This window comes from Protomyctophum parallelum, assembly GCF_964188405.1.
Source record: "Protomyctophum parallelum genome assembly, chromosome: 3".
NCBI lineage: Eukaryota > Metazoa > Chordata > Actinopteri > Myctophiformes > Myctophidae > Protomyctophum > Protomyctophum parallelum.
In genome coordinates, this window is record NC_139698.1 from 49,786,359 (window position 1) to 49,812,627 (window position 26,269).

Genomic DNA, 26,269 nt, shown 5'->3' on the forward strand with positions numbered 1-26,269 from the left:
ATATCATCTACTTTATGAGTTTTCAACTGGTGGTCCGTGGACCACTGGTGGTCCGTGAAGGTATTGAATGTGGTCCCTGACCATGCATGTAGGTAAGTGAAGATTTGTATTTTAATTTATTGTATTGACCACAATTGAGAAACAATGCAGTAAATGACCTGATGACGTGATGATGACGCGTCAATATTGTCAGTTACTGGGAAGTCGGAACTTCCACAGAACTTCCACAGAAAAGGGAGTTAGAATCTCAAGGGAAACTGTACCAGATTGCCTGATTGAGTCACCATTATAAGGAAATGAGCCCATAACTAGATAAAATGCCCATCGACACAGGTCTCCACCAGGGCAGGTCAGGTTGTGGCCTCCCTGGTGGCACTATAATAGGCCAATGTGAAAAGGGTGCCATTTCTTCTTGCCTTGGATGGCAATTGGATGATTTGAGGCTTTTTTCCCCTCAAAACGGGCCAATCCTGCAAACGTTGAAAGTGTGTAAGCCAATCAGTGTAGAATCTGATAAATCCAACAGACTCGTCTTGATCACATGACTACAGAGATCATGTGGACCGATTTGCGTGAGATTTGGATGAAATCTGTGCGACTAACAGAAATCGGCCTCATGGTGGCGCTATAACCGGCAGATGTGGAGGGATGCAGGGACAATGTTTTTCCATGGCCTCTAGGGAGTGCATATCCTTGAAATGAAAAAGGTTTATGTTTACTGCTGTACTACATAAAGTGTCTGTACCAGTCATTGGGTTTAGTCATTATACGTCTAAGTGTTGTGCTTCAGCTATAAGTGGGTTTTTAGGGACTCACTTATAGCTGAATTTTCTTTTAATAATATGTTCAGTGATTTTTACATTTTTATGACAGACAAAACAAAAACAAACAGACAGCTCAGCTCAGACACGTTGCAGAACAAAGGACACATGAAAACCCACCTTTTCAGACTCCATCATGGCCCATAGCACTTACCCCACCCCCTTAGATAGCATTTCTGTAGACTTAGATAGCATTTGATACAGTCTGAAAACCCACCTTTTCAGACTCCATCATGGCCCATAGCACTTACCCCACCCCCTTAGATAGCATTTCTGTAGCCTTAGATAGCATTTGATACAGACTTATAGCATATTATGTAGACAGCACTATAATTGCATTGTATGTAGTCATAGCACGTCATAGTACATATGTATAGCATAGTAGTATAGATGTATAGTTTATATGTATAGCTTCATTATATAGATATTCCACTGTTACTTTCTCAGCTTACGCATATTTCTTGATAAATGTTTTTATGTGATGTATTCCCATGCTTTTTTTTGTTCTTGCTTAATGTAAGTCACTCTGGATTAAGAGCGTCTGCTAAATGCCTAAATTGTAAATTGTAAATTGACACAGATATACACACAAACACGTACCTACACCGGACCATAAAATACAAACATAAAAATAAACAATACTGTATATGGACACATGGTGCTTGACAGTCTAGTATTAATATCCACAGCAGAAGGTAGAAAGTAAATTAAAATAAAGTAAATAAACAAGGAATGATAAATTAAAAGAAAGTAAATAAACAAGGAATGATTATCCTATCCATCAAGGTTAGTGGTATCACTTCTGTTAAGGAACCCTATGGTCAAGGTGGCAGGCTGGCAGCTAATTGAGGGCCAATAAATGGCAAATATGGATCCCATATTTCATATATCTGTTGTGGAGCATAGCAGGCAGGTTAAAAATTCCAACGGCATGCACTGCATGATTATTTTGTGCCAGTCATTCTTTACCTATAGCTGTGGTTGTAGGAAGGCCAGCACAGGTGATGCTCAGGTCACTGTTAGTCCCAGAGGACGTGAAGGTGACAAATCCTGGCTGGTCGCTGCTGATGTGACCGTTGATCCAATCCTGGTACTGAGACACTCTGGCATAGACTCCAGGGAAATTAGGCAGGGCACAACCCTGACCCCAGCTCACTATTCCAGACTGAACCCAGCGAGAACCTTCTTTGCTCACCATTGGGCCTCCTGAATCTCCCTGTCGTGTAGGGAAACACATGCTGTATTAAAACAATGAGATCTTTTCCGGGAAGAAATGCTCACAATGAACACAACCATTCAAATGATCACCTGACACGAGTCCTTCCCTCCATCAGTGAAGCCAGCACAGATCATATTGTCAGTGATGGCGCCCACTCCATAGTCACAATTACACTGTCTGTTCCCCACCACTGGAACCTCCACCTCCTGGAGGTTTTGTGGGGAAGGAAGGGCAACTAGGGAGACACAAAGTTAATTTCATGAGCAAATTATCAAATCAAACGTATTTCTTTTCTTTCATCACAGTCACCGAGTTCATTTCTGTATGGAGGTTTCTTTGTTGTATTACTGTAATTCACCTGGTTTGAAATGCTACCATTAAAATGGACCTTTACTGTACTGTACTCACGTCCAGATCCAATTGTACCCCAGCCGGTGATCCAGCTGTCGATGCCACTGTAGAAGGTGCTCCCCGATGCTGCCAGGCATACTGGTCGGATATAGCTGGTAAAAGTCACCGGCGATAAAAGTTTCAGGAGAGCGATGTCATTATTACTAGTAATAGGGTTATAGTCAGGGTGGCGGATGATCTGGCTAACCGACCGAGAGACCTCGTTAGGATTGGATAGTTCTTGACTCTGCCGACCCAGATAAACAGTGAGACCAGATGGTACGGTGTTACTAGGAATAAAGAAAAAAGGCAATCCATAATTAGCACAATATTCACTTTCCTTTTGCAAGTATTAATGAAATGGTCTCAGAGACTCTTGCTGATAATAACACCCCACCTTGCGAAGCAGTGAGCAGCTGACATCACCCATTCATTGTTAATAAGAGATCCTCCACAGAAGTGACTTGGAAAAGTACTAGATGAATGTAGACTGGCCTGCCACGGCCAGCTCCCTGTAGGAGCGTCCTCACCTCCAACTATCCTGGTGTTCAGAGGAGGCTGGCCGCACACTGAGAGAGACACAACCGTCAATTGATCTGGGTTGCAAAGCCAATAGAGTAATGCATCATTTATGCTCTATATCATACGATGAAGTATTAATCCCGCACGACACACACACACACACACACACACACACACACACACACACACACACACACACACACACACACACACACACACACACACACACACACACACACACACACACACACACACACACACACACACACTTAATAACTTTGACAGGATTCTATACTAGATTCTCGGGTTCTTTTAAAACACATCTCTTTGCCCAAAAAACTACAATGCCTTAGTTGTTGTAGCTAACTGTAACTGTCATGGTTTGACCCTTCCCCTGTCTGCATGTCAGCCACTCTCCATTCCGACTCAGTCCTTGTCACACACCTGTTCCCACTCCCTCTCCAGCCCAACAGTGCCATGCCCCTTCCACACCTGTGAACACTTCGGCAATTACCCTGCTCCCTAGAGTATAGAGCGTCGCAGTCCCTCCCCCTTTCAGGGGGAGCCCACAGGCTTTTCTTAAAGTATTTATTTAAAGACGGTTACGCCGCGGACAAAGCCAACTCGGATCGTGACAAATCATGACAATGAACACAATGTTTTGGGCCGATCAAATAATTTATAAGAAGAAAAACAAAACAAATAGTGTTGTCTCCTGCCTTTATCTTCTTTCTAATGATTTGATCGGTCCAAAATATTGTGTCTCATGGTCGCAGGCAACGTATTTCCTGTAGGCGGAGACGACATATCTGCGGTTTCCCCGCACCTCCTTCTACTACAGTGAATGGAAAAGAGACTGATGTTAGTCTGCCTCAAACGTTACTCTTTTACCTGCTTTTTACTAACACTAAAAGCCTATTCATAGTCTGGATTTTCGGTGGTGAGCTGACCACCGCGACCACCGCGAAATAACGTTGAGCGGTGGTGAGTAAAAACAGAGAGAAGGGCCGCTCAACGTTATTTCAGCTCGGGTGGTCAGCTCACCACCGGAGCGGTGGTCACCTCACCACCGAAAATCCAGACTATGAATAGGCCTTTAACATTACAAAGATGCCCAGAACATCGGGATGAACCTGTGTAGTTTATGGCTGCTCCAACAGTAGTGGCAACATACAAATAAATAAATACGGAATGTCAAAATATCTACCGCGATGGCTGAGACCAGAGCCATAAAGTAATGGTTGAGACAAAGCAGTGAAAGGTCCTGAAAGATACATAACGTCAGTCTTACCCAATACCCAATCTTTCTGTTTTAGGTACACAAGGCTGCTGTACTTTATACCTCATACTTTAATGCTTAGTATGAGGTATAAAGCAGCAGCCTTGTGCGGGGAAACCGCAGATAATTATGTCGTCTCCGCCTACAGGAAATACGTTGCCTGCGACCATGAGACCCGTTTCTGAATCGGTCTATAAGACTGGACTCTTTCCACACTCCCACTGTCAGAACATACTTCCTTGTCCCCTGTGTTTTACCTGGGTTCCTGGTTCTCTGTTTTTTTTTGCAATTCTGAAAGGCTGCATTTTTGTACTTTACTGCTTCGAAAGGTTTGCATGTTTGAACTTTCGGTTTACTGTTTTGTGCTAAACTTTGCATTTTTGGCAATTTCTGCATGCTGCTACTACTCATTTGTTTTGTTTGTAGCTTGACGGCATTCTGCATTAATAAATCATTTTATTTGAACATTCCTGCTCTTGTCCTGCATTTGGGTCCTACCCTTTGACTCACCGTGACAGCTAACATGTGTAGGCTACATTTGTACCACTGAATTAATAGAAAAATAGCATAGGCTGTATATGGAGCAAATAGTTAAAAGGTGTCACTGAAGACAGTCTGCTGTTACTTAAATAAAACACATAAATAGGACTTAAGGTCCTAGCATGTGTTTCTCTGCATTTTTCATAGAAAGAAAAACAATCTGCAAGGACGTTTACACTGAGTTTTTCATAGGCTACAGTTATGTTTTTATAACCTTATTGAGTCTGTAATTCAACCACAATATGCATCAACGGGCTAGGTTAGAAGAAATGAGCAGCCTTAGCAGCGATATTATTGCTCTTTAGCCAGGTAAAAGAAAACTGTACTTACCATCTTGTGAGTTTTGTGAGTGAGCCCCTGAAAAGGAAAGGAAACAAGCTATTCAAAAAATGACCAATTTAAATAATTTACAGCACATTGTTTTGTCAGGTTTAGTTATAATACGTCTAAGTGTACAAATGGCTTCAGCTATAGGTGGGTTTTTCTGGCTTGACAGGAAATGTCTTCTTAAGGTACTTAAGGTCCTAGCATGTGTTTTTCTGCATTTTTCATAGAAAGAAAAACAATCTGCAAGGACCTTGCAGATATTATTGCTCTTTAGCCAGGTAAAAGATAACAGTACTTACCATCTTGTGAGTTTTGTGAGTGAGCCCCTGAAAAGGAAAGGAAACAAGCTATTCAAAAAATGACAAATTTAAATAATGTACAGCTATAATTGTTTTGTTCATTGGGACAGAGGGAACAGAGGTTTCTAAACGTTTGGGTTTCAGCTATAGGTGGGTTTTTCTGGCTTGACAGGAAATGTCTTCTTAAGATACTTAAGGTCCTAGCATGTGTTTTGTACATTTCAGTTCATTTGTACATTTAAGATTGTATCGTGAGATTCGTGTGTCCGTGGCCTAATGCATATCCTTGAAATGAAAGAAGGTTTGTTTACTGCTGGACTACATAAAGTGTCATCAGGTTTAGTTATAATACGTCTAAGTGTACGAATGGCTTCAGCTATAGGTGGGTTTTTCTGGCTTGACAGGAAATGTCTTCATGGTACATACGGACAAAGAAAACTTATATATTATATATATTATATAAAACTTATAATCTTTTCCCGGGAGTCCCCGGGAGGGTCACCGGAACATCCAGACCCCCAGGAACGCGCCCAGGGGGCCGGCCCGATGTTTGTGTGTGTGTGTTAGGTTGCGCACAGGTGGTGAAAAAAAACATGCTGTTTTCGAGCTCATACCCACCCTGGCAGGCAGGCATCCACCCACACACACAGCTCCGTAAGGGAGTGGTTGCACCACTCAAAAACATACCACTTTCAGGCCTGACACTAGGTAGGTTAGTGTGGTCAGAGCTCGGACCCCCAGCAGCAGATGTCACCCACTCCCAGCGTCCATCTGTACTCAAACAGCGACTCATTCCACATTCGGTCACATTAGAAAAACCGCAGTACATTATAAATGCAATGGTTGAATCTGTAGGCATTAGAGCATAGAATAGGACACAATTAGGTTGGTCTGTGAATGTTTAGAACACTGTAAATATACGTTTGTACCTGTATTCTTGTGTAACATGTTTAAATAATATGGTCCTTACTGCAGTGATAGAGTCGGTTCAGCTTCAGCACGTCGCTGGAGCTCATTTCCAAACGTTGACCAATGACATTCTGAAACTCTGGGTCTTTGGTGATAATAGTGGGCCCATTCCCATTGGAGAAAGAATACTGACTATAGTGCATCACTGAGTAGTAGTCATAAGAGACTCCCTGGGTGCTGCTCGTGTTTTCACTTAGTTTTGCAAAATTATGCAGTTTACCTAGATGAGACACAAATCCATCATCACACCATAAGATAATTACAGATACATTAAATTAATAAGTATTAATTTAACTCCAAAGAGTAATAAAAAGGAACTTTAGATGTTAATAAAACCTTCTTTGATGTTAGTAATGTTAATGGTCACGTAGTCATCTCGGTCATGTCTGGACTGTTCATGATAAAAGCCCAGAGCATGGAGAAACTCGTGTTCAGTAATGGATGTTGTATCACATCCTGGCCCAAGACTGAGCGGCTGTCCATCTTCACCAAAGCCTGATTGCCCAATGTAGGACCAACATCTGAACAGGGGAAAAATGTTTAAATTACACCTGCATTCACAACACTGTTGCCAGAAAGGTAATTTAACTTGTTATTATGGCCATCTGTTCACCATGTTATAAGGAAGGACGGACCAGACAGACAGACAGACAGACAGACAGACAGACAGACAGACAGACAGACAGACAGACAGACAGACAGACAGACAGACAGACAGACAGACAGACAGACATAAAACCTACCCAGGTGACGTGTGGACAGAAATGTAGTTATCTTCAGAGTCCCTGGGCTTGAAATCAATGCATGACTTCAGTCTGAATTGTTCAAAGGCTCTCAGGCAGACCCCCTTGGAATTCATGTCTTAAATGGTCCAGATGGTGTCATGGTTGTGCAGTAGAGGTGGACGGTCATATCATGCAAGGTTAAAATGAGTCAAATGTCAGGAATCTGTTTTACAGTGATTGCTTTGACTTACCGATAGTGGTGTGTTGTTTTGTCATCACTATAAGTCACATCCAGTCAAATCTGATTCAAATCTGATTCATTTATTTTGGCCCGACCGTTCACACTGCATTTGCAAGTGACCAGATCGGATCTGTCACAGATCTGTGTGTTCAGACTGGCAGCCAAATCTAGCCTGAATCCAGCCTGAATCAGATATGTGCCACATCAAGATTTAAATCTGATTTGTTTAAATTAGTCTAAATGCAGACAGGTCACATACAATTCACATGGAATCAGATTTTTTCAAATGTGACTTGAGCCACATTCAGAGGTGGTCCTGATTTCAGGAGATCTGTCTCAGTCTGAATGCAACAACCTGATCTAAATCTAAATCTGAATGACTGCATCTCTTTACTTTTTAGATAAGATGTACAAAACATAGTGTAGTGCCACACTATTGTAATGATCAAATGGTTACCTGCATGCTATTGGTTATGAAACCATATCCTCTGTGATAAATAATTAATCTCTGACTGAGAGTGTAAATATTACAAAATAATAGTACATTTCTATTCTGTATATGTAGTCAGCTTTGTATTTACCAAGGGACTGTCTCAGAACATAGGGTACTGGAATTGGCCATTGTCGACTGATGGTGTTTCTCTGATATGTCTGAAATCAAGAAAAACATGTATTTAGTGTTTTTGGGTTTTATTACATAACATTTAAATGGTATCTATTAGTTTGTCTGTAGACTGTATACTACTGTATAGTACTGGCCTTAGTGGCCTATACCACATTTAATTTGGACAATTCAATGGAAAACAAAGTTTCCTTTATCTTATGTAACTTTAAAGTACTGTAATCTCACACACGTAATGTCATGTATGCAAGTGTCAATTTCCTCAAGTTAAAGCCTTTACTTAGTCCTCAGGGCAGGGGTCTAAACTAGGCCCCCTCCCTTGACCTAAAAAAGCCAATCTACAACCTCAAAAGGCATCACGTTGCTATGCGTTGTTGTGAGGTTGTAGATATGGTATGGTATGGTATGTTTCACCAAATGCTCACCACTGAATAGGGTACCAATTAAGTGTTTAAATTGTAGTCATTTTATGCAATATTAATCTCACCTCCCTGATGTCACCAAATGTTAAGTCTAAACCTGTAACGAGAACATAGAAAATGGATGACACCACGTATACACATAGTTCACTTCATTTGAATTCCATTTTGTTTAACATTTTGTTACCCTCGTTGATTTCAGTAATGTCCTTGCCATCGCCAATATCTAGAGCAACAGAGAGATGATACAACATTGTGAAACTGACAGAAACAACGGTATGTAACACTGAGCACCAGATAGATGCCGTAGGCTGACAGGAATAAAAATCCAAATAAAGTATGCCTATTGGGCCCATTTAAACCCATTTCAACAACTGAAATAACGTTATTTAGTTAATGAATATAAGCTTACCATGGATTGTTTCAGGCTGAGGGGAAAAAATAGATTTGATCAAATCAAAACTCAACGTTTGTCAGAGATTTATTGTGTCACATTGAGATTTATTAAAATATAGATTTATAAACAAAATACAGTTGAAAAATCATTCTGGATTGTTGCTGTCGGGAGGTTTTAGATTTTTTGGCATAAATCAGTGATATTGAACACCGTTTACGTCTGTGTGTTGTTTCGAAAATATTGAACCAATGGAAAGTAGTAAAAGGTGCTTTGGACAAAACCTCTTAACTCCATTGGACCCTCAAAATGTCTGCTAAAGCAACTAACTCCATCACCTCTCCCCCTCTCATGGAAGTAATTGACAATATATAAAACATCAACTTTGATGAGGCGGTATTGCTTTGTTTTAAAAAATATAAGGTTTTCTTTATTTCCTGAAAAATTTATATTTTTCATTTCTTGAAAAATGAACATTTTGGAGCTTTCCTCCCGACAGCAGAGATATAAAAGGTATTCTTTCTGAACTTATTAAGGTTAGGCTTATACTTTACGAACTTAAACAATTTACATGCTTATTTTGTAAATTCCTTTCCTGACAAGTGTATAAGAAATGGTACTCTTACCCTGGAGAATGATGAATAACACAGCACAAGAAGTATAAAAGTATTCATCCTTTTCACAGTCCCTTGGTCAGGCATAGCTTTAAAAAATGGGAACGCTGTATGGAAAGGTGTATTATTATTATTACCAGTATTACCAGTATTATTATTATAATTATTATTATTACTACTAGTAGTAGTAGTAATAGTTATTTTAGTAATATTCTTTATCAAAAGTTATTTTGTAGTTCATTTTTGGAATTATTAAATTGAATTCAATTACATTACATTTAATTAAAGGTTAATATTAGCATGTTGCAAGCCTGTATAGATTCATTTGTCTGTTGCTCAGCAGAATATTTAGGTCTGTGTGGTGCAGTTCTGTACATCGTGCTTATAAGCAGTCTATTTCTGGATAGCCCAAACTGGTTTCAAACAACAGAGGAGGACATACCAAATGAGAATTTTCAAAAAATGTGTCCCTTTGTCAATCAATGCATAGTTTCAAATGCATTATCCACTTGGTCTCAACTGTAATCAGATACTGTATCCATTTTTACTATAATACACCTTTTTTCAAAATCCCAATATCAAAACATATTTTACTTATTGAAGAGTAAAACTGTACGAACTAGGGTTGTTCCGATCCGATCGTATGATTTGAAATTGGGGCCGATCACGTCATTTAAAAAATGATCTGAATAGATTCAGGACAAAATATATTCATATCATGATATGATGGATATTGTCTGTGATTTTGTCTGTTGTGATATGGCATACCCTAAGTATTTTTTGGAGAAAATCAAACAATAATTCCATGATGCTGTATAATATAACTTTTGGCCACAGTTCATCAGCCAGACAGCATTCCATCAGATATTTTGCTATTAAATTGTCCATTTAATTTAGCACTGGATGTTCATCAGTCGTGGGAAAATGTACAGAAAAACTGTTCGGAAGGATAAAAGAGCTGAGAATTTGTATTGTATTCACTGTTGTTTAGGAATGTGTGAAGGCTGCATAACAACTGTTGACAGATGTACTGTAACAACAGACAAGTCATATCATTGCAACAATACAGTAGGTGTGATGGAGCTGTCATTTGTTGCAAAGGTTGCTGCCAGTGTACGGTTTGTTCTTTTGTAGAGATGAATGGACGACTGAACGGAACACTGAAGATGAATTAATTTACAATCCCCACGCGCACACGCACACGCACACACACACACACACACACACACACACACACACACACTTCTTGTTTGTCCCTCATTTGATTTTGATTTCTAGTTTTTAACCTTTTAAATAGTTTTCTAATAAAATATGTCTGTACTTCTTTCTGTAAAGCGACTTTGGGTACAGAAAAGCGATATATAAATCTTATATATTATTATTATTATTATTAATCTGGTCCTTGGGATCATGTATATGGTTTATGTCATGTGGCTGTTACGACATTAGATATAAAAATAAATCAGTGGTGGTGGACCACTTCAGCCCTATAGACATGTTGGCCATTTGAAATGTGGTTAAAGGCTCGATCTACAAGTTCACAGTGTCGCATTGTGAGCTTGTAGATCTGCTCTTTTCAAAACATGAAGAATCATATAGAAAGTATACTGTGCATAAAGACTACTTTCTACTTTGAGAAATATGCAGCTGACAGAGTTTTACCTACGGAGTTATCTGAAGAACCTGTTTAACTGTCTAGATTAGAACAGTGCATTCTCAACATTTTCAGGCTGTGAGCCCACAAAATAATCATATTGGAACTGGGAACCCCCCCACTCATTTATTTTGACTCGGTTCCACAGATAAATATCGTGAAAATAGAAAATAGATCTACAAGCACACAACGCAGAGTCGTTGTGAGCCTGTAGATCTGTGATTTTCTTGACAATTGTTTGGCCAGTTTTGTAATCAATGCAGTAATGTTTGTTTTATTATTATTAAAAGGGTCTAAAACTCCTTCAATTGTCACTTCACTGTCATCACACCCAGTGCACTCCTTCTCGATTTAGATGGTTCAAAATGCAGCTACTAAAGGTTAGGCTTCTTCAAGTATCTCCAAATCCGACACTTTTTAGAAAGTCAGAGGAGAGAGGGGAAACTACGTTTTGAAAAAGTTCTTATTAGCCCCGATGTTAGGAAGGCTCATATTTCAGATATATATATTGGTAACTAATTTGACCCAGAAGAGTGGATCTTCATCTGTAACAAGATATTTCCTAAATGTACCTCTATAAACATCCATTAATTACATTTCAAATTCTTTCGCAGAACGTATTACACACCTCCGTCTTCATAATATGTTTCCCAACTCCTCAGAACTTTGCTTCAAGTGTCATTAGGAAGTAGTACTATTATGCATGTCTTCTGGAAATGTGATCTAATTCAGCAATACTGGAAGAAGGTCCATTTTCACAATCCTAGGCAAGCTTCTTAGTTTAACTCCCAGCCTATACTTATTGCATCATGACAGTGGTTTGGCCTTGGACCCTGACTCTACCCGTTTATTATTAGACATGTTGATGACATTTCTGTTAATACAACCCAAGGACTTTTATTTTTATTTTATTTATTTTTTCACTTTTCTTCTTTACTTTTCTCTCTCTCTGTTTTTGTTTTTGTTATTATCCTAGTCAACGATATATGTATAATGATGGTTGTGGATTCTGTTTGTTCTTTCCCTTTTGTTTTCTCCTCAGCTGTTTTATTTTTATTTTTAATGTTTTTAGTTATTGCTCTGGTGCTGATTTTAATGTTGTTTTGGCAAACTACGGGCTGACCCAATGTTGGGACAGAAGGCATTTGATTTATGCACAACGTACTGTATGCTGTCAAAAATGTAAAAAATCAATACAAATTATAAAACAAAATGCAGAAGAAAAGAAAATACAGTACATCACGCTTGTTCTGGCTCTGGCATTGATTGAATTGTCTAGAATGGTTTGTTTTTAAAGCCCTACATGAAATAGCTTCTAGCATAGCCTACGCTAACTATTGTGTACTATAACTAAGACAATGGGGAAAATGACATGAAGGGAAGGGGGTCGGAAAAGACAGAAGTATTTCCTGTACTGCACTGTAAAATGTATATCTGTACTAAGGGGTCGGTTGATAAAGGATTATTTGGTTAGTCATACAGTATAGTTGCAGAATAAAGTTTATAACCCTAGAACACTAAACATATTTTTGAGTGGTGCAAACCACTCCTACAACCAGCTTGCAATGTCCTCGTACCTGTTTGTTTGTGTGTGTGTCTGTGTGTTTGAGAGAGAGAGAGGGGGAGGGGGGGGGGGGGGGAATTGCACCACTCAGTTCACACGTGTGTGATTTTGTTGCACAATCACTAAACATAGGTATATTTTACCCAATGTAAAATATTCCATAAAAATATTTCTCATCTAAATATATTGAAGTACAGCATGGTAACTTGAGCTACTCTTCTTTATAGTTATTTCATCATGACCTTTCACAAAAAACATATCATGGAGGGGACAAAATCGGTGAAAAACGTGCATATAATTGTTTTTAATTGAAATTCACCCGAACACCTGCCTGTAGAAAAAAACCAGGGATGTGGGCAGGGAAACAAACCTACATTCTATGATGTCACTGAGCATCATGAAGGTACTGTCGTATCTAGACTCAATAATTCATTCTTCATTCTTCAAACAGCAGATCTGCAAGCTCACGATGTTGCGTATATTTTTCTTTCCAGTCATTGTGTGATATTTCATATTCATAATGTCTGGAAGGGGGGAGTGTGACTGTGTGTTTGGACGGGACGAAAGGACAATGGACACGTGAGGGCAGTGCGCGGACAAAACATTGCAACAAGGTTTTCTTCATAACATGATGCAGTTCTCAGTTTGACCACGAAAGGTAGGCTACCTACGTCACATGTTTAGAAGGGAAATTATATTTGAGAGAGATTTAAAATACAGTATGGACAGTTTCTGTGTCGGAAATGTGGGCTAGAGTAGTCAAAGTGAAAATAGCGGTCAAAATAGGTTAGTCTATTACTTCACTGTAGTAATACGTGTGGGACTGAAAGTAACTCTGATGAAAAAGTAGCATGATATTGGGTTATCGCTTCATTTTTGAGCAGTGACCGTTCTTAAAGTAGATTGATTTTTTCTCAAACGAATAATAGATATTAAACAAGTTAAGAGACAATGTTTTGCGACACTAGAAAGAGTTCATTTATAACAGATGGAAGAGATTCAACAATCTATCTGTATTCAAAACGTTTGTGTAATGTATAAGTTTATTCAACATATAATAGGCATGTGTTGATATGTGTTTTGTCGAAGTTTAAATTAGTTAGAAAGTTGATTAAAGAGCCTATAGGTCTTGGAAATGATTAAATAATGGTAAGCTTTATTAAAACAATTGTATGTGGCTGTGTCAGGCGGACGATAGCGGTCCTATCAATACGCGTCAGTATGTAATTCGTCTTGGTATTAATAGAGCTAATTATTGTCTTCTCGTATGAAATTTAGTGTGCGAAGAATAGTCAACGAAAAAGGCAGTTAGTTGCCAGCGATGTGCGAGATTTTGCTGTTAATATCGAGATAACTTGGACCTTTGGACGTGAGTGAGTAAACAGTAGTAGCATAGGTCGATTCGTCATTTACCCAGGCCCTTAAAGGTGGGTACTGGGATAATGTAATTGCAGCGTGCTGTCATCAAGATCAAACTTTTGAAGGAAAATAGTTTCAAAATATAAATGGATTATTGAGCGTGTCTGAAAAAGCTTGTGTGTTTAAAACTGAAACACAGGGTAAGACAAAGTTGTGGTGTGTTTAAATGTCAGTTAATTGTGCTCCATTTTTGCATTGTTTGATGTAAAGTGCAATTGTCAATTTTCATATATGCCTGGAATTATTTTTGGGAACTTTTAAAGTGTCACTTTCTGTTGTTCTTTTCTTATGTTTAGTATGTCATGTGATTGGGTCAAGGGGGGTGTAATATAATTATTGTTCCACATTTTGTATTCAGCAGACGGTAAGTCCGCTGAAAGGGGGGAATGTCGTATCTAGACTCAATAATTCATTCTTATTCTACTACATTCTGTGGTAAGTTGATTGTCTAGTCTGTCTGTCTGCAAGTTTGAAAGCAATCACTCAGTCAAGTACTCTGCATTGTTCATTACTCCTTTGAAGCTTCTCTCAGGTGTGAATCAAAACACACGTAGCAGCCATCTGCTATTCCTATGCACGTTGTTGATCTTTATGTTAAATCCCAACCCCTCCCAGAACTCAACTGTTTGATGTAAACTATATATATGTCTGTAAATACAATGTTGAGTTAGGCTTGTTGGGGGCAGTGTGACCGTACGGTCATGTGCCCTGGGCTCCGCGGCTCAACTCAAGGGCCGCGGAAAGCCCTCTGTCTTTGTCTGACTTAGCCTACTGCAAATAAATACATCGATGGATCTTCAGTTCACCTCTCTCTGCTTGTTTCCTTTCATCCGACCGTCTAAGAGTTTACCGTCTATACTCTTCGTTACTTTGTCTATTTTAGTCCAGTTTAGATGAGTGTACTTGTTGAATTTACACGACAGTACTGAAAGACCCATCCACCTCAGACATCAGCGACAGCAACATTATGAAAATTGCAAAAATATAATCGTCCAGGTGAAAATCAGCCGTGCTTATTCTAGGGATAATAAAGTCTGAGCTTTTTCCAGTGTTGTCTTGATAGTATAATATACAGCCTGCACTTGATAATACAATCAGTCAAGTGAGTTGCTTTAGTGAAGATGCTTTAGTAATTAGGCGCTTCATCACTGGGCAACAATAGCATACTTGCTCTGAATATCAAACTGTGGAAATATGCTTATCATTATTTAATTGATACCTTAAAATATAAGCCACTCATAACGTTTGTTATTATGCATATTGCATAAATTGCAGCTGCGTTATTCCACAGAAAAGATAATGAGTGTTGTGAGAATTAAATTCTCAAATAAATAACGGATAATTTCCATCATCAGCAGTGATTTAGGCTACTACAGCTAGAACAAAGAAAAGACTGAGAAGTGACCAAATCACCACTTGAAGCAACTCTGTTACTAACAGATGCAATGAACATGGAACATGAGCAACAAGACAAAGATGAACCCAATCGTTAGATCTGATGGAGGAGAAACAATGATCAGTTTCTGGATGCCCTCTGGTGTTGAGTAGGAGTCACGACAGTAGTAGTTTGTGTAAATATGCTGTGTATGGCTGGATGAAAGGGGACGCCCGGACCCACAACCTTAAAATTGATGCAGGGACCTGGAAGGCAGTGAATCAGCTGTAGAGAGCATGATGTATAGGGATGGAGTAAGCTGTGGTCAGACTCCTTGGAGAGGGTCAGATCCTCGAGTCTGAATGCAAACCTGGACAGTGTTCTTTTTAAAGTGTGCAAGGACAGCTGACTGCTTCTACTCTAATGGGATCACAGAACCAAGAACCTTACTGAGGCGTCAGCATCTAGGCCCGGTTTGGCCGTCGGGAGGACCGGGACCATTCTTTTATTTTTTGCATGAGGTTAGGCCAGCAAAAAAAGAAATCTCTCCTAAGCTCAGGCCAGGCCAGCCACAGTCAATTTCAATTCAATTCAGGCAGTGTTGCTGCAGCACAACTACATTGTTTGTCTTATGTTAATGGAGGGAAGACGTTAATAATAATAATAAATAACATCAGATGGTACATTTCTAATGTGAAATTGCTGTAAAGGCCCACAAAATGTCCCCCAAGGGCCCCCAACATTTTGCGGTGTGGCCTTCCAGGGCGTATAACTCCCGGCCTGATTTGGAGTTCCACTCCGGGCCTGTCAGCATCCATCACAGAGTTTAAACCAACATGTGTGACCTGACCATGCTTGACCTTAAATACAAAAAGTCAAAACCAGACTGGTCCAGTGCAGCATGATTTTTGCTAAAAAAAAAAGTTCATTTCAGCATTAATTTAAGTGAGACATCAACTGACTTGGACAAAAAGCTTTTATTTGAAGGGTTGTTATTAATATAACAGAAATTACACCATTTAGAAAGCCCCCCTCACCGCTCAGAAAACACTGAACTTCAGGCCCATTTTAAAGTTCTAAATGCTATTATACTACAGACACATCCCACCAAATGTCTTACTTGATTTTATTTTCTATAATTTAATCCTATCTTTCATACTCGTTATATGAGATTTGATATATGATTTGATATGATTTGATATGATTTGATATGATTTGATATGATTTGATATGATTTGATATATCTGATTGAGTAAAAAAAGTTAATCAAATTACACAAAAATTCACGATCTACAAGGGGGTTATAAAGAGGTGGGGGGTATCACTTGACTAACCACTTGAACACTGAGGCTGTAAGTTTCCAAGTGGGAAAGTTCCCAGTTTCCACCTCGCATCATAAGGTTGAGTTGAAGATGGTAGGAGATCACGGATTCAAAATTATCACAACAGCCAGGATGACGAGCAGAGGGGAGGACACCATTCCAGAAGAGAAGCAGAAGATGCTGCAGGCAGGAGGAAAATGAATGGTTCAAATAAACTCGATACAAAGTTTGCCATCATTGACGCTAGATGCCACTATATCCTCCTGGGTCACAGAGTGATATCGGCCGAAATTTCGGTCAATATTGGTATCGGCAAATTAAGCTGACATTAACCTATGGCAGTAGCCGATATCTATATGTTATTGATAAGCGTACAATTTGTGCTGGCTATGTTGGTGTGTTGCTTATCTGTAACCAAGCTATAGAATAGATTCTGAACAGTTATTTTTTATAATGAAGATGTATTCGTTTACCTGGCACAAAAGGTGAAAAAATACCCACAAAAACAAAATAAATATTGGTAACAGTATCGGCTATCGGTTAAATTATTTTAAACATTTGTATCCATCAAGAATTTCTATATTGGTGCATCCCTATGACAGAGTAATTTCTTCTATTGGTAACATAACCAACTAAATCGCCATATTAATTTGGTTCTTTTTGGAACACAGTTCTTATAGAACGTGAAGATTACTCTATGGGGGAAAATAAATAAATATATATTTATATCACACACACACACACACACACACACACACACACACACACACACACACACACACACACACACACACACACACACACACACACACACACACACACACACACACACACACACACACACACACACACACACACACACACACACACACACACACGCACGCAACATTTCTTGTCGCTTGTAGATCAGCTATTTTCAGCAATGAGCAATTTCAAAATGAGCACCTGTCATCGCCTTCTGTCGTTGAAGATGGAGATGGAGTGGTTGTTGGAGGTGGAGTAGGTGGAGGTGGGGTGGTTGGAGGTGGAGTAGGTGGAGGTGGAGGTGGGTTGGTTGGAGGTGGAGTAGGTGGAGGTGGGGTGGTTGGAGGTGGGGTTGTTGGAGGTGGAGTAGGTGGAGGTGGGGTGGTTGGAGGTGGAGTAGGTGGAGGTGGGGTGGTTGGAGGTGGGGTGGTTGGAGGTGGAGTAGGTGGAGGTGGGGTGGTTGGAGGTGGGGTGGTTGGAGGTGGGGTGGTTGGAGGTGGAGTAGGTGGAATGGTTGGAGGTGGGGTGGTTGGAGGTGGGGTGGTTGGAGGTGGAGTGGTTGGAGGTGGAGTAGGTGGAGGTGGGGTGGTTGGAGGTGGGGTGGTTGGAGGTGGGGTGGTTGGAGGTGGGGTTGTCGTCACCCTAGGGAACAACAACAATTTAGGCATTTAGCAGACGCTCTTAATCCAGAGCGACTTTACAGTAACAACAACGACATCTACAATCAGTAGTCTTACATTGCAAAGGATGTGTTCAGTAATACAGTACCGTATTGCGCAGAATATAAGATGACTGAATATAAGACGACCCACATTTTTCCAAGACCCATTTGTGGAAAAAGAACACTGAATGTCAAATTGTCTAGTCCCCGATTATAATACGACCGCATTTTTAGGATATTTCCATTGGAAGAACAACGTACTGTAGTCTTAGAACAATAGGGTAATAGCAGCATTTTTTCTCATAGTTGTCAACTTGGATGGATTGCAGAGAATAATTGTGTGTGAAACTGCGTGATAATTAATTGCAGTACTTAGCAATGTAGTGCTAAATTGTACTCGTCTTGCAATAGGCCACCATCATTTATCCCCATAATAATCAGATATATTGTCCTACTGTGCGGCACATGGATTGTTAAGAGTATCCGGAGGATGTGAAATCTTTGCTGGCTGTAGTTTTGGACATGGAAGATCACTGCCATTAACAAGAGGAGAAATATCTAGAAGAGAAGAAAAAATATTATTTACAGTGGTTCCAACTCATACAAGTATAAATGTAAAGTATAGAATCATAATTCATTTATCTGGTTATATGGTCAACTTTGAAGGTGAAATGTTTACCTAGTAGTCAGTGTGCCTACCTTGGAAGTCGATATGGAAAACCACATTTCCCCCCTTCAGGAAGTCTCTCTCTCTCATTGAACTCAGACTGGCAAAGTACGTTATGCCATACAACGGGTTGGCAAAATATGTCTCATTGTTCTCCCCTGTCACCACTACACCATTTTGACGAGGGTTGCCCCAAGTATAAGTACCTGTTTACAGATGACAGGTAGAAATGGTAAACAACCCACAAGAAAATACTGTTGAAGATGTCAAGCAACAGGTTTTCAGAACAAATACAGTCCCTCAAACTCACCATCACTGTCAGTTTCATTGGCATCATTAACAAAGCTCCTCTGCTTTGTCATCTGCAACTGGATATTGGGGTTCTGATCCAGCAACTGAAAAGTCACCTGCTTCAATGCGCAGGGCCATTCCAGCTGGTCATCGTTCTCACCGGACACCAAACGCACAAACAGTCCGATGTAAGTTCTGACCAGTCTTGCTACAACCTGATATGCATAGCCTTCACTGGAATATTGCTTTGGACCATACAAGAAGGTAAAGTAGGGACTGGTGGACAAAACCTGCTCAATGTCATTCATCTGCCAGGTCACATGTGGACACTCCGTCTCGGAGAGGTTGATGTCATCTATGGAGAAGCCTCCTGAAGAGTTACCTGCTCCTTTTTGTGCCTGAAACTCCACTTGGAAGGTCTTGCTGGAATTTAGAGAAACATGGTGGAGCTGCCAATGAGATGTTGGTGAACCTGGAGGAAGGAGTTCCACAATCATAAAGGATGTAATTGCAACAGTATTTTAACCCATACAGCTGGTCGCATTTACTATGAAATCGTGCATTTCCCGTCAGTCAGTCAGTGTATCACTCAAAATCCCCATACATGGGGAAAGCATGACATCATCAGGGATAGAGACCTGATGCCATAGTAAATGTGACCTGCTGTTGCAATCAAGCCCATATATGGAGATCCCTGATGTCATCAATATTGGCCAACAACTCTACTTCTGACCTCAAACCTCAAACCCTTAGATCTCCATATATATGGATATATGTCAGAAGTGTTCTGACCCCAAAGTTATTAATGCGCCAGGCAGCCGGCGAAAACTAGAGTTCTCAACAGACCTGAAAATTAAGGCCCGGCCCTACCTGGGCCCTCATCAAACCCTGTACACTCAAGACACTGCCCCCCGCTGCCACCCTTATATATATATATATATGGAGCTGACCTGTTCTGACATTCCATTGATCTGACCTCATCAGACCCTGTACACTCAAGACACGCTCCATATATGGCCAGTACAAAATTCATTCCATATGTTGATCTGAACCCCATGGCAAAGCTCCAGCGCTTGCCCAGCAGTCTGCTGTCACCCAGGTGGATGCGTGCACACGACCTCACCCCTCACTTCTCGCCCTCAGGCGTCTTACTGGTAAAGTATTTTGAAATGAGCTACTGTCGGTGAAGCGAGCCAAAGTAGCTCAATGGGGTGATGAAACTGAACGAGCGAATCGTGCACAAAGCACCACATATCAAATAACTTCTTTGACTAGACAATTAAACACAATGGGCACAAGGAATTGACACTCTGCTGATAATAGGGAAATTACAATCACAGATTTGTGGAGTATTAAGACAGAATGAGACCTCTGAGCTGTGAATGCAATATTGTGCGTCATCGAGGCAGCTCCAAATCAGGAGCCCATTCTTTTATCAATCCGCTCCGGAACTACTCTGCCGGGACTGGGAGGTAGACCAATCTGGCGCATGGAAGGTCTAGGCTCTCACCAGGTCCACTCCTGCTCACACCAGGTCCAGGACCTGTGCGTTGTACCACACTCCCAGCACCAGACACTTCATTCAGTAGTGGTAAATTCTTGAGCCGCAATGATTCTGCAGGCTCCACCTGGGCAACGGTGGTGCTGCAGGCTACGCTTGCGGCTTGAATGGCCCTCCTAAAGGCCTCACCGAGGTTTATTTGGGCTTCCTCCTCACGTAAGATATAGGCTGGGGCGCCAACCCGTACTGCTCCCGGGTAACCCGGTCAGCCGGGGGGCCGTCTACATTCCGGCTGTCACCCATCTTTACGGTGGTCACCAGACTATACCTGGTTGTCACGTAGTCTATTCCTATGAGTCACTATGAATAGAATACCTAAAAACAAAAATACATCGCATGGATGCACCTGAAAGAAGAGGATGAATAGAAGGAAACTAAAATGACATAACATCACGAAAACAGATGAGCATGTAGATTTTTTGCTGATTGTGTGTGCGTGAGTGTTTTTTCCCCTTTCACAATAGGGCCATAGCCAGAGGCTATTTGGGAGTCCTGTTCTACAATACTCAATGTAATCCTTGTCTTAATTTAAATTGTATACGATGCAGTTACATGATTTATACTTTACTAATACTTTTGTTGTGGAGAATGTTGAAGAATATTTTGTCAAGTGTTGATTGACAGTCTGTCCGTGTGTCTGTCCATTCGTTTTTCTGTGTATCAATCTGTCCGTCTGTCCGTCCGTCCTTACCAGTGATCTGTCCCATGAGACGTAGTTTTCCTGTAGAGTCCCACTGGTCCTGGAACTCTCTGATCCAGATGTTGAGCTGGTCTGATGGGCTCCCGCTGTGGTAGTAGTAGAACTGGAGACACTGGACATGACACGTCCTGCTGGGACTCATCTTCATGGTCTGCATCCAGATGGAATCTCCTTCCATGCCAGAGGCTGTGCTAGCATGCATGAAGTAACCTGCATAATGGAACAGTGTTTCTCAAAATTTTACATTTCAAGGTCTCCCCTTAATGGTTTGGGACCCATTAGGGTCCCAAACCACACCAATGCAACTCCTTGCAACTGCCATTGGGGATAATGGTTGCAAGTAAATTAGTTGCATCATGTCGCAAGGGTTATATTAAGTGAAAAGAGATTTGAGTCTTTTTCTTTGCAGATTTTGTATTGACCTGTAGGCCTACTTTCCTTGAACTATACCCATTCTGCATTGTTTGTTAATACAATTATCAATCAATCAATCAATCAATTGTCATAAAACATTGCAGGCCTTTTGCTCCATCCAAATAATTATTATAAATATGGCATTCATTTAGTTTATTTTATTAATTATATAATCTATTTTATGAGTTTTCAACTGGTGGTCCGTGGACCACTGGTGGTCGGTGAAGGTATTGAATGTGGTCCCTGACCATGCATGTAGGAAAGTGAAGATTTGTATTTTAATTTATTGTATTGACCACAATTGAGAAACAATGCAGTAAATGACCTGATGATGACGCGTCAATATTGTCAGTTACTGGGAAGACAGCTCAGCTCAGACACGTTGCAGAACAAAGGACACAGATATACACACATACACGTACCTACCATAAAATACAAACATAAAAATAAACAATATACTGTATATGGACACATGGTACTTGACAGTCTAGATGGGAAAAGCTACCCAGAGAAAATTTAATGAAAAACAATAATAGTATTAATATCCACTGGAGAAGGTAGAAAGTAAATTAAAATAAAGTAAATAAACAAGGAATGATAAATTAAAATAAAGTAAATAAACAAGGAATGATGATCCTATCCATCAAGGTTAGTGGTATCACTTCTGTCAAGGAACCCTATGGTCAAGGTGGCAGGCTGGCAGCTAATTGAGGGCCAATAAATGGAAAATATGGATCCCATATTTGTTGTATCTTATCTTATCTGTTGTGGAGCATAGCAGGCAGGTTAAAAATTCCAACGGCATGCACTGCATGATTATTTTGTGCCAGTCATTCTTTACCTATAGCTGTGGTTGTAGGAAGGCCAGCACAGGTGACGCTCAGGTCACTGTTAGTCCCAGAGGACGTGAAGGTGACAAATCCTGGCTGGTCGCTGCTGATGTGACCGTTGATCCAATCCTGGTACTGAGACACTCTGGCATAGACTCCAGGGAAATTAGGCAGGGCACAACCCTGACCCCAGCTCACTATTCCAGACTGAACCCAGCGAGAACCTTCTTTGCTCACCATTGGGCCTCCTGAATCTCCCTGTCGTGTAGGGAAACACATGCTGTATTAAAACAATGAGATCTTTTCCGGGAAGAAATGCTCACAATGAACACAACCATTCAAATGATCACCTGACACGAGTCCTTCCCTCCATCAGTGAAGCCAGCACAGATCATATTGTCAGTGATGGCGCCCACTCCATAGTCACAATTACACTGTCTGTTCCCCACCACTGGAACCTCCACCTCCTGGAGGTTTTGCGGGGAAGGAAGGGCAACTAGGGAGACACAAAGTTAGTTTCATGAGCAAATGATCATATCAAACGTATTTATTTTCTTTCATCACAGTCACCGAGTTCATTTCTGTATGGAGGTTTCTTTGTTGTATTACTGTAATTCACCTGGTTTGAAATGCTACCATTAAAATGGACCTTTACTGTACTGTACTCACGTCCAGATCCAATTCTACCCCAGCCGGTGATCCAGCTGTCGATGCCACTGTAGAAGGTGCTCCCCGATGCTGCCAGGCATACTGGTCGGATATAGCTGGTAAAAGTCACCGGCGATGAAAGTTTCAGGAGAGCGATGTCATTATTACTACTAATAAGGTTATAGTCAGGGTGGCGGATGATCTGGCTAACCGACCGAGAGACCTCGTTAGGATTGGATAGTTCTTGACTCTGCCGACCCAGATAAACAGTGAGACCAGATGGTACGGTGTTACTAGGAATAAAGTAAAAAGGCAATCCATAATTAGCACAATATTCACTTTCCTTTTGCAAGTATTAATGAAATGGTCTCAGAGACTCTTGCTGATAATAACACCCCACCTTGCGAAGCAGTGAGCAGCTGACATCACCCATTCATTGTTAATAAGAGATCCTCCACAGAAGTGACTTGGAAAAGTACTAGATGAATGTAGACTGGCCTGCCACGGCCAGCTCCCTGTAGGAGCGTCCTCACCTCCAACTATCCTGGTGTTCAGAGGAGGCTGGCCGCACACTGAGAGAGACACAACCGTCAATTGATCTGGGTTGCAAAGCCAATAGAGTAATGCATCATTTATGCTCTCTATCATACGATGAAGTATTACTACAAACTACAAACTACAATGCCTTAGTTGTAGCTAATTGTAACTGTCATGGTTTGACCCTTCCCCTGTCTGCATGTCAGCCACTCTCCATTCCGACTCAGTCCTTGTCACACACCTGTTCCCACTCCCTCTCCAGCCCAACAGTGCCATGCCCCTTCCACACCTGTGAACACTTCGGCAATTACCCTGCTCCCTAGAGTATAGAGCGTCGCAGTCCCTCCACCTTTCAGGGGGAGCCCACAGGGTTTTCTTAAAGTATTTATTTAAAGACGGTTACGCCGCGGACAAAGCCAACTCGGATCGTGACAAATCATGACAATGAACACAATGTTTTGGGCCGATCAAATAATTTATAAGAAGAAAAACAAAACAAAGTGTTGTCTCCTGCCTTTATCTTCTTTCTAATGATTTGATCGGCCCAAAATATTGTGTTCATTGTCATGATTTGTCACGATCCGAGTTGGCTTTGTCCGCGGCGTAACAGTCTTTAAATAAATACTTTAAGAAAAGCCTATGGGACAAATGCATTGCGATTCATTTCCTGGGCCACTCGTCGTTCTGAAAGGGGGAGGGACTGCGACGCTCTATAGACCCGGTATAGACCGATTCAGAAACGGGTCTCATGGTCGCAGGCAACGTATTTCCTGTAGGCGGAGACGACATATCTGCGGTTTCCCCGCACCTCCTTCTACTAGAGTGAATGGAAAAGTGACTGATGTTAGTCTGCCTCAAACGTTACTCTTTTACCTGCTTTTTACTAACACTAAAGGCCTATTCATAGTCTGGATTTTCGGTGGTGAGCTGACCACCGCGACCACCGCGAAATAACGTTGAGTGGTGGTGAGTAAAAACAGAGAGAAGGGCCGCTCAACGTTATTTCAGCTCCGGTGGTCTGCTCACCACCGGAGCGGTGGTCACCTCACCACCGAAAATCCAGACTATGAATAGGCCTTTAACATTACAAAGATGCCCAGAACATCGGGATGAACCTGTGTAGTTTATGGCTGCTCCAACTGTAGTGGCAAAGCAGTGGAAACCGCAGATATGTCGTCTCCGCCTACAGGAAATACGTTGCCTGCGACCATGAGACCCGTTTCTGAATCGGTCTATAAGACTGGACTCTTTCCACACTCCCACTGTCAGAACATACTTCCTTGTCCCCTGTGTTTTACCTGGGTTCCTGGTTCTCTGTTTTTTTTTTCGCAATTCTGAAAGGCTGCATTTTTGTACTTTACTGCTTCGAAAGGTTTGCATGTTTTAACTTTCGGTTTACTGTTTTGTGCTAACCTTTGCATTTTTGGCAATTTCTGCATGCTGCTACTACTCATTTGTTTTGTTTGTAGCTTGAAGGCATTCTGCATTAATAAATCATTTTATTTGAACATTCCTGCTCTTGTCCTGCATTTGGGTCCTACCCTTTGACTCACCGTGACAGCTAACATGTGTACATTTGTACCACTGAATTAATAGAAAAATAGCATAGGCTGCATATGGAGCGAATAGTTAAAAGGTGTCACTGAAGACAGTCTGCTGTTACTTAAATAAAACACATAAATAGGACTTAAGGTCCTAGCATGTGTTTTTCTGCATTTTTCATAGAAAGAAAAACAATCTGCAAGGACGTTTACACTGAGTTTTTCATAGGCTACAGTTATGTTATTATAACCTTATTGAGTCTGTAATTCAACCACAATATGCATCAACGGGCTGGGTTAGAAGAAATGAGCAGCCTTAGCAGCGATATTATTGCTCTTTAGCCAGGTAAAAGAAAACTGTACTTACCATCTTGTGAGTTTTGTGAGTGAGCCCCTGAAAAGGAAAGGAAACAAGCTATTCAAAAAATGACCAATTTAAATAATTTACAGCACATTGTTTTGTCAGGTTTAGTTATAACACGTCTAAGTGTACAGATGGCTTCAGCTATAGGTGGGTTTTTCTGGCTTGACAGGAAATGTCTTCTTAAGGTACCTAGGATGTGTTTTTCTGCATTTTTCATAGAAAGAAAAACAATCTGCAAGGACCTTGCAGATAATATTGCTCTTTAGCCAGGTAAAAGATAACTGTACTTACCATCTTGTGAGTTTTGTGAGTGAGCCCCTGAAAAGGAAAGGAAACAAGCTATTCAAAAAATGACAAATTTAAATAATGTACAGCTAATTGTTTTGTTCATTGGGACAGAGGGAACAGAGGTTTCTAAACGTTTGGGTTTCAGCTATAGGTGGGTTTTTCTGGCTCGACAGGAAATGTCTTCTTAAGGTACTTAAGGTCCTAGCATGTGTTTTGTACATTTCAGTTCATTTGTACATTTAAGATTGTATCGTGAGATTCGTGTGTCCGTGGCCTAATGCATATCCTTGAAATGAAAGAAGGTTTGT

At 40.7% G+C, this 26,269-nt stretch overlaps 3 protein-coding genes across 3 annotated transcripts in view; 1 reads left to right on the forward strand and 2 right to left on the reverse strand.

The window, feature by feature from the left end:
* The window catches only part of LOC310855720 (meprin A subunit beta-like), a 28,985-nt gene extending 19,253 nt beyond the window's left edge, over positions 1 to 9,732 (reverse strand). The window contains exon 1 of the transcript XR_014569017.1: positions 9,658 to 9,732. The gene's annotated coding sequence lies outside the window, so the exon portion shown is untranslated. The remainder of the gene's footprint in view (positions 1 to 9,657) is intronic.
* The window catches only part of cblc (Cbl proto-oncogene C, E3 ubiquitin protein ligase), a 56,072-nt gene extending 40,834 nt beyond the window's left edge, over positions 1 to 15,238 (forward strand). Inside the window, exon 14 of the transcript XR_014569019.1 lies at positions 15,156 to 15,238. The gene's annotated coding sequence lies outside the window, so the exon portion shown is untranslated. The remainder of the gene's footprint in view (positions 1 to 15,155) is intronic.
* Positions 1,780 to 23,882, reverse strand: LOC310856015 (transmembrane protease serine 9-like; the record flags this gene model as incomplete). Its single annotated transcript, XM_083761230.1, has 13 exons — positions 23,632 to 23,882; positions 23,253 to 23,524; positions 22,934 to 23,079; positions 22,595 to 22,841; positions 21,331 to 21,549; positions 19,098 to 19,550; positions 18,820 to 18,993; positions 6,368 to 6,586; positions 5,102 to 5,149; positions 2,828 to 2,999; positions 2,449 to 2,720; positions 2,130 to 2,275; positions 1,780 to 2,037 (listed from the first exon to the last, which is right to left on the reverse strand). Exons 1-13 carry the CDS (start codon positions 23,877 to 23,879, stop codon positions 1,780 to 1,782), a joined length of 2,874 nt encoding a protein of 957 aa, XP_083617356.1. The 5' UTR covers positions 23,880 to 23,882.
* Between the last annotated feature and the right edge of the window lie 2,387 nt (positions 23,883 to 26,269).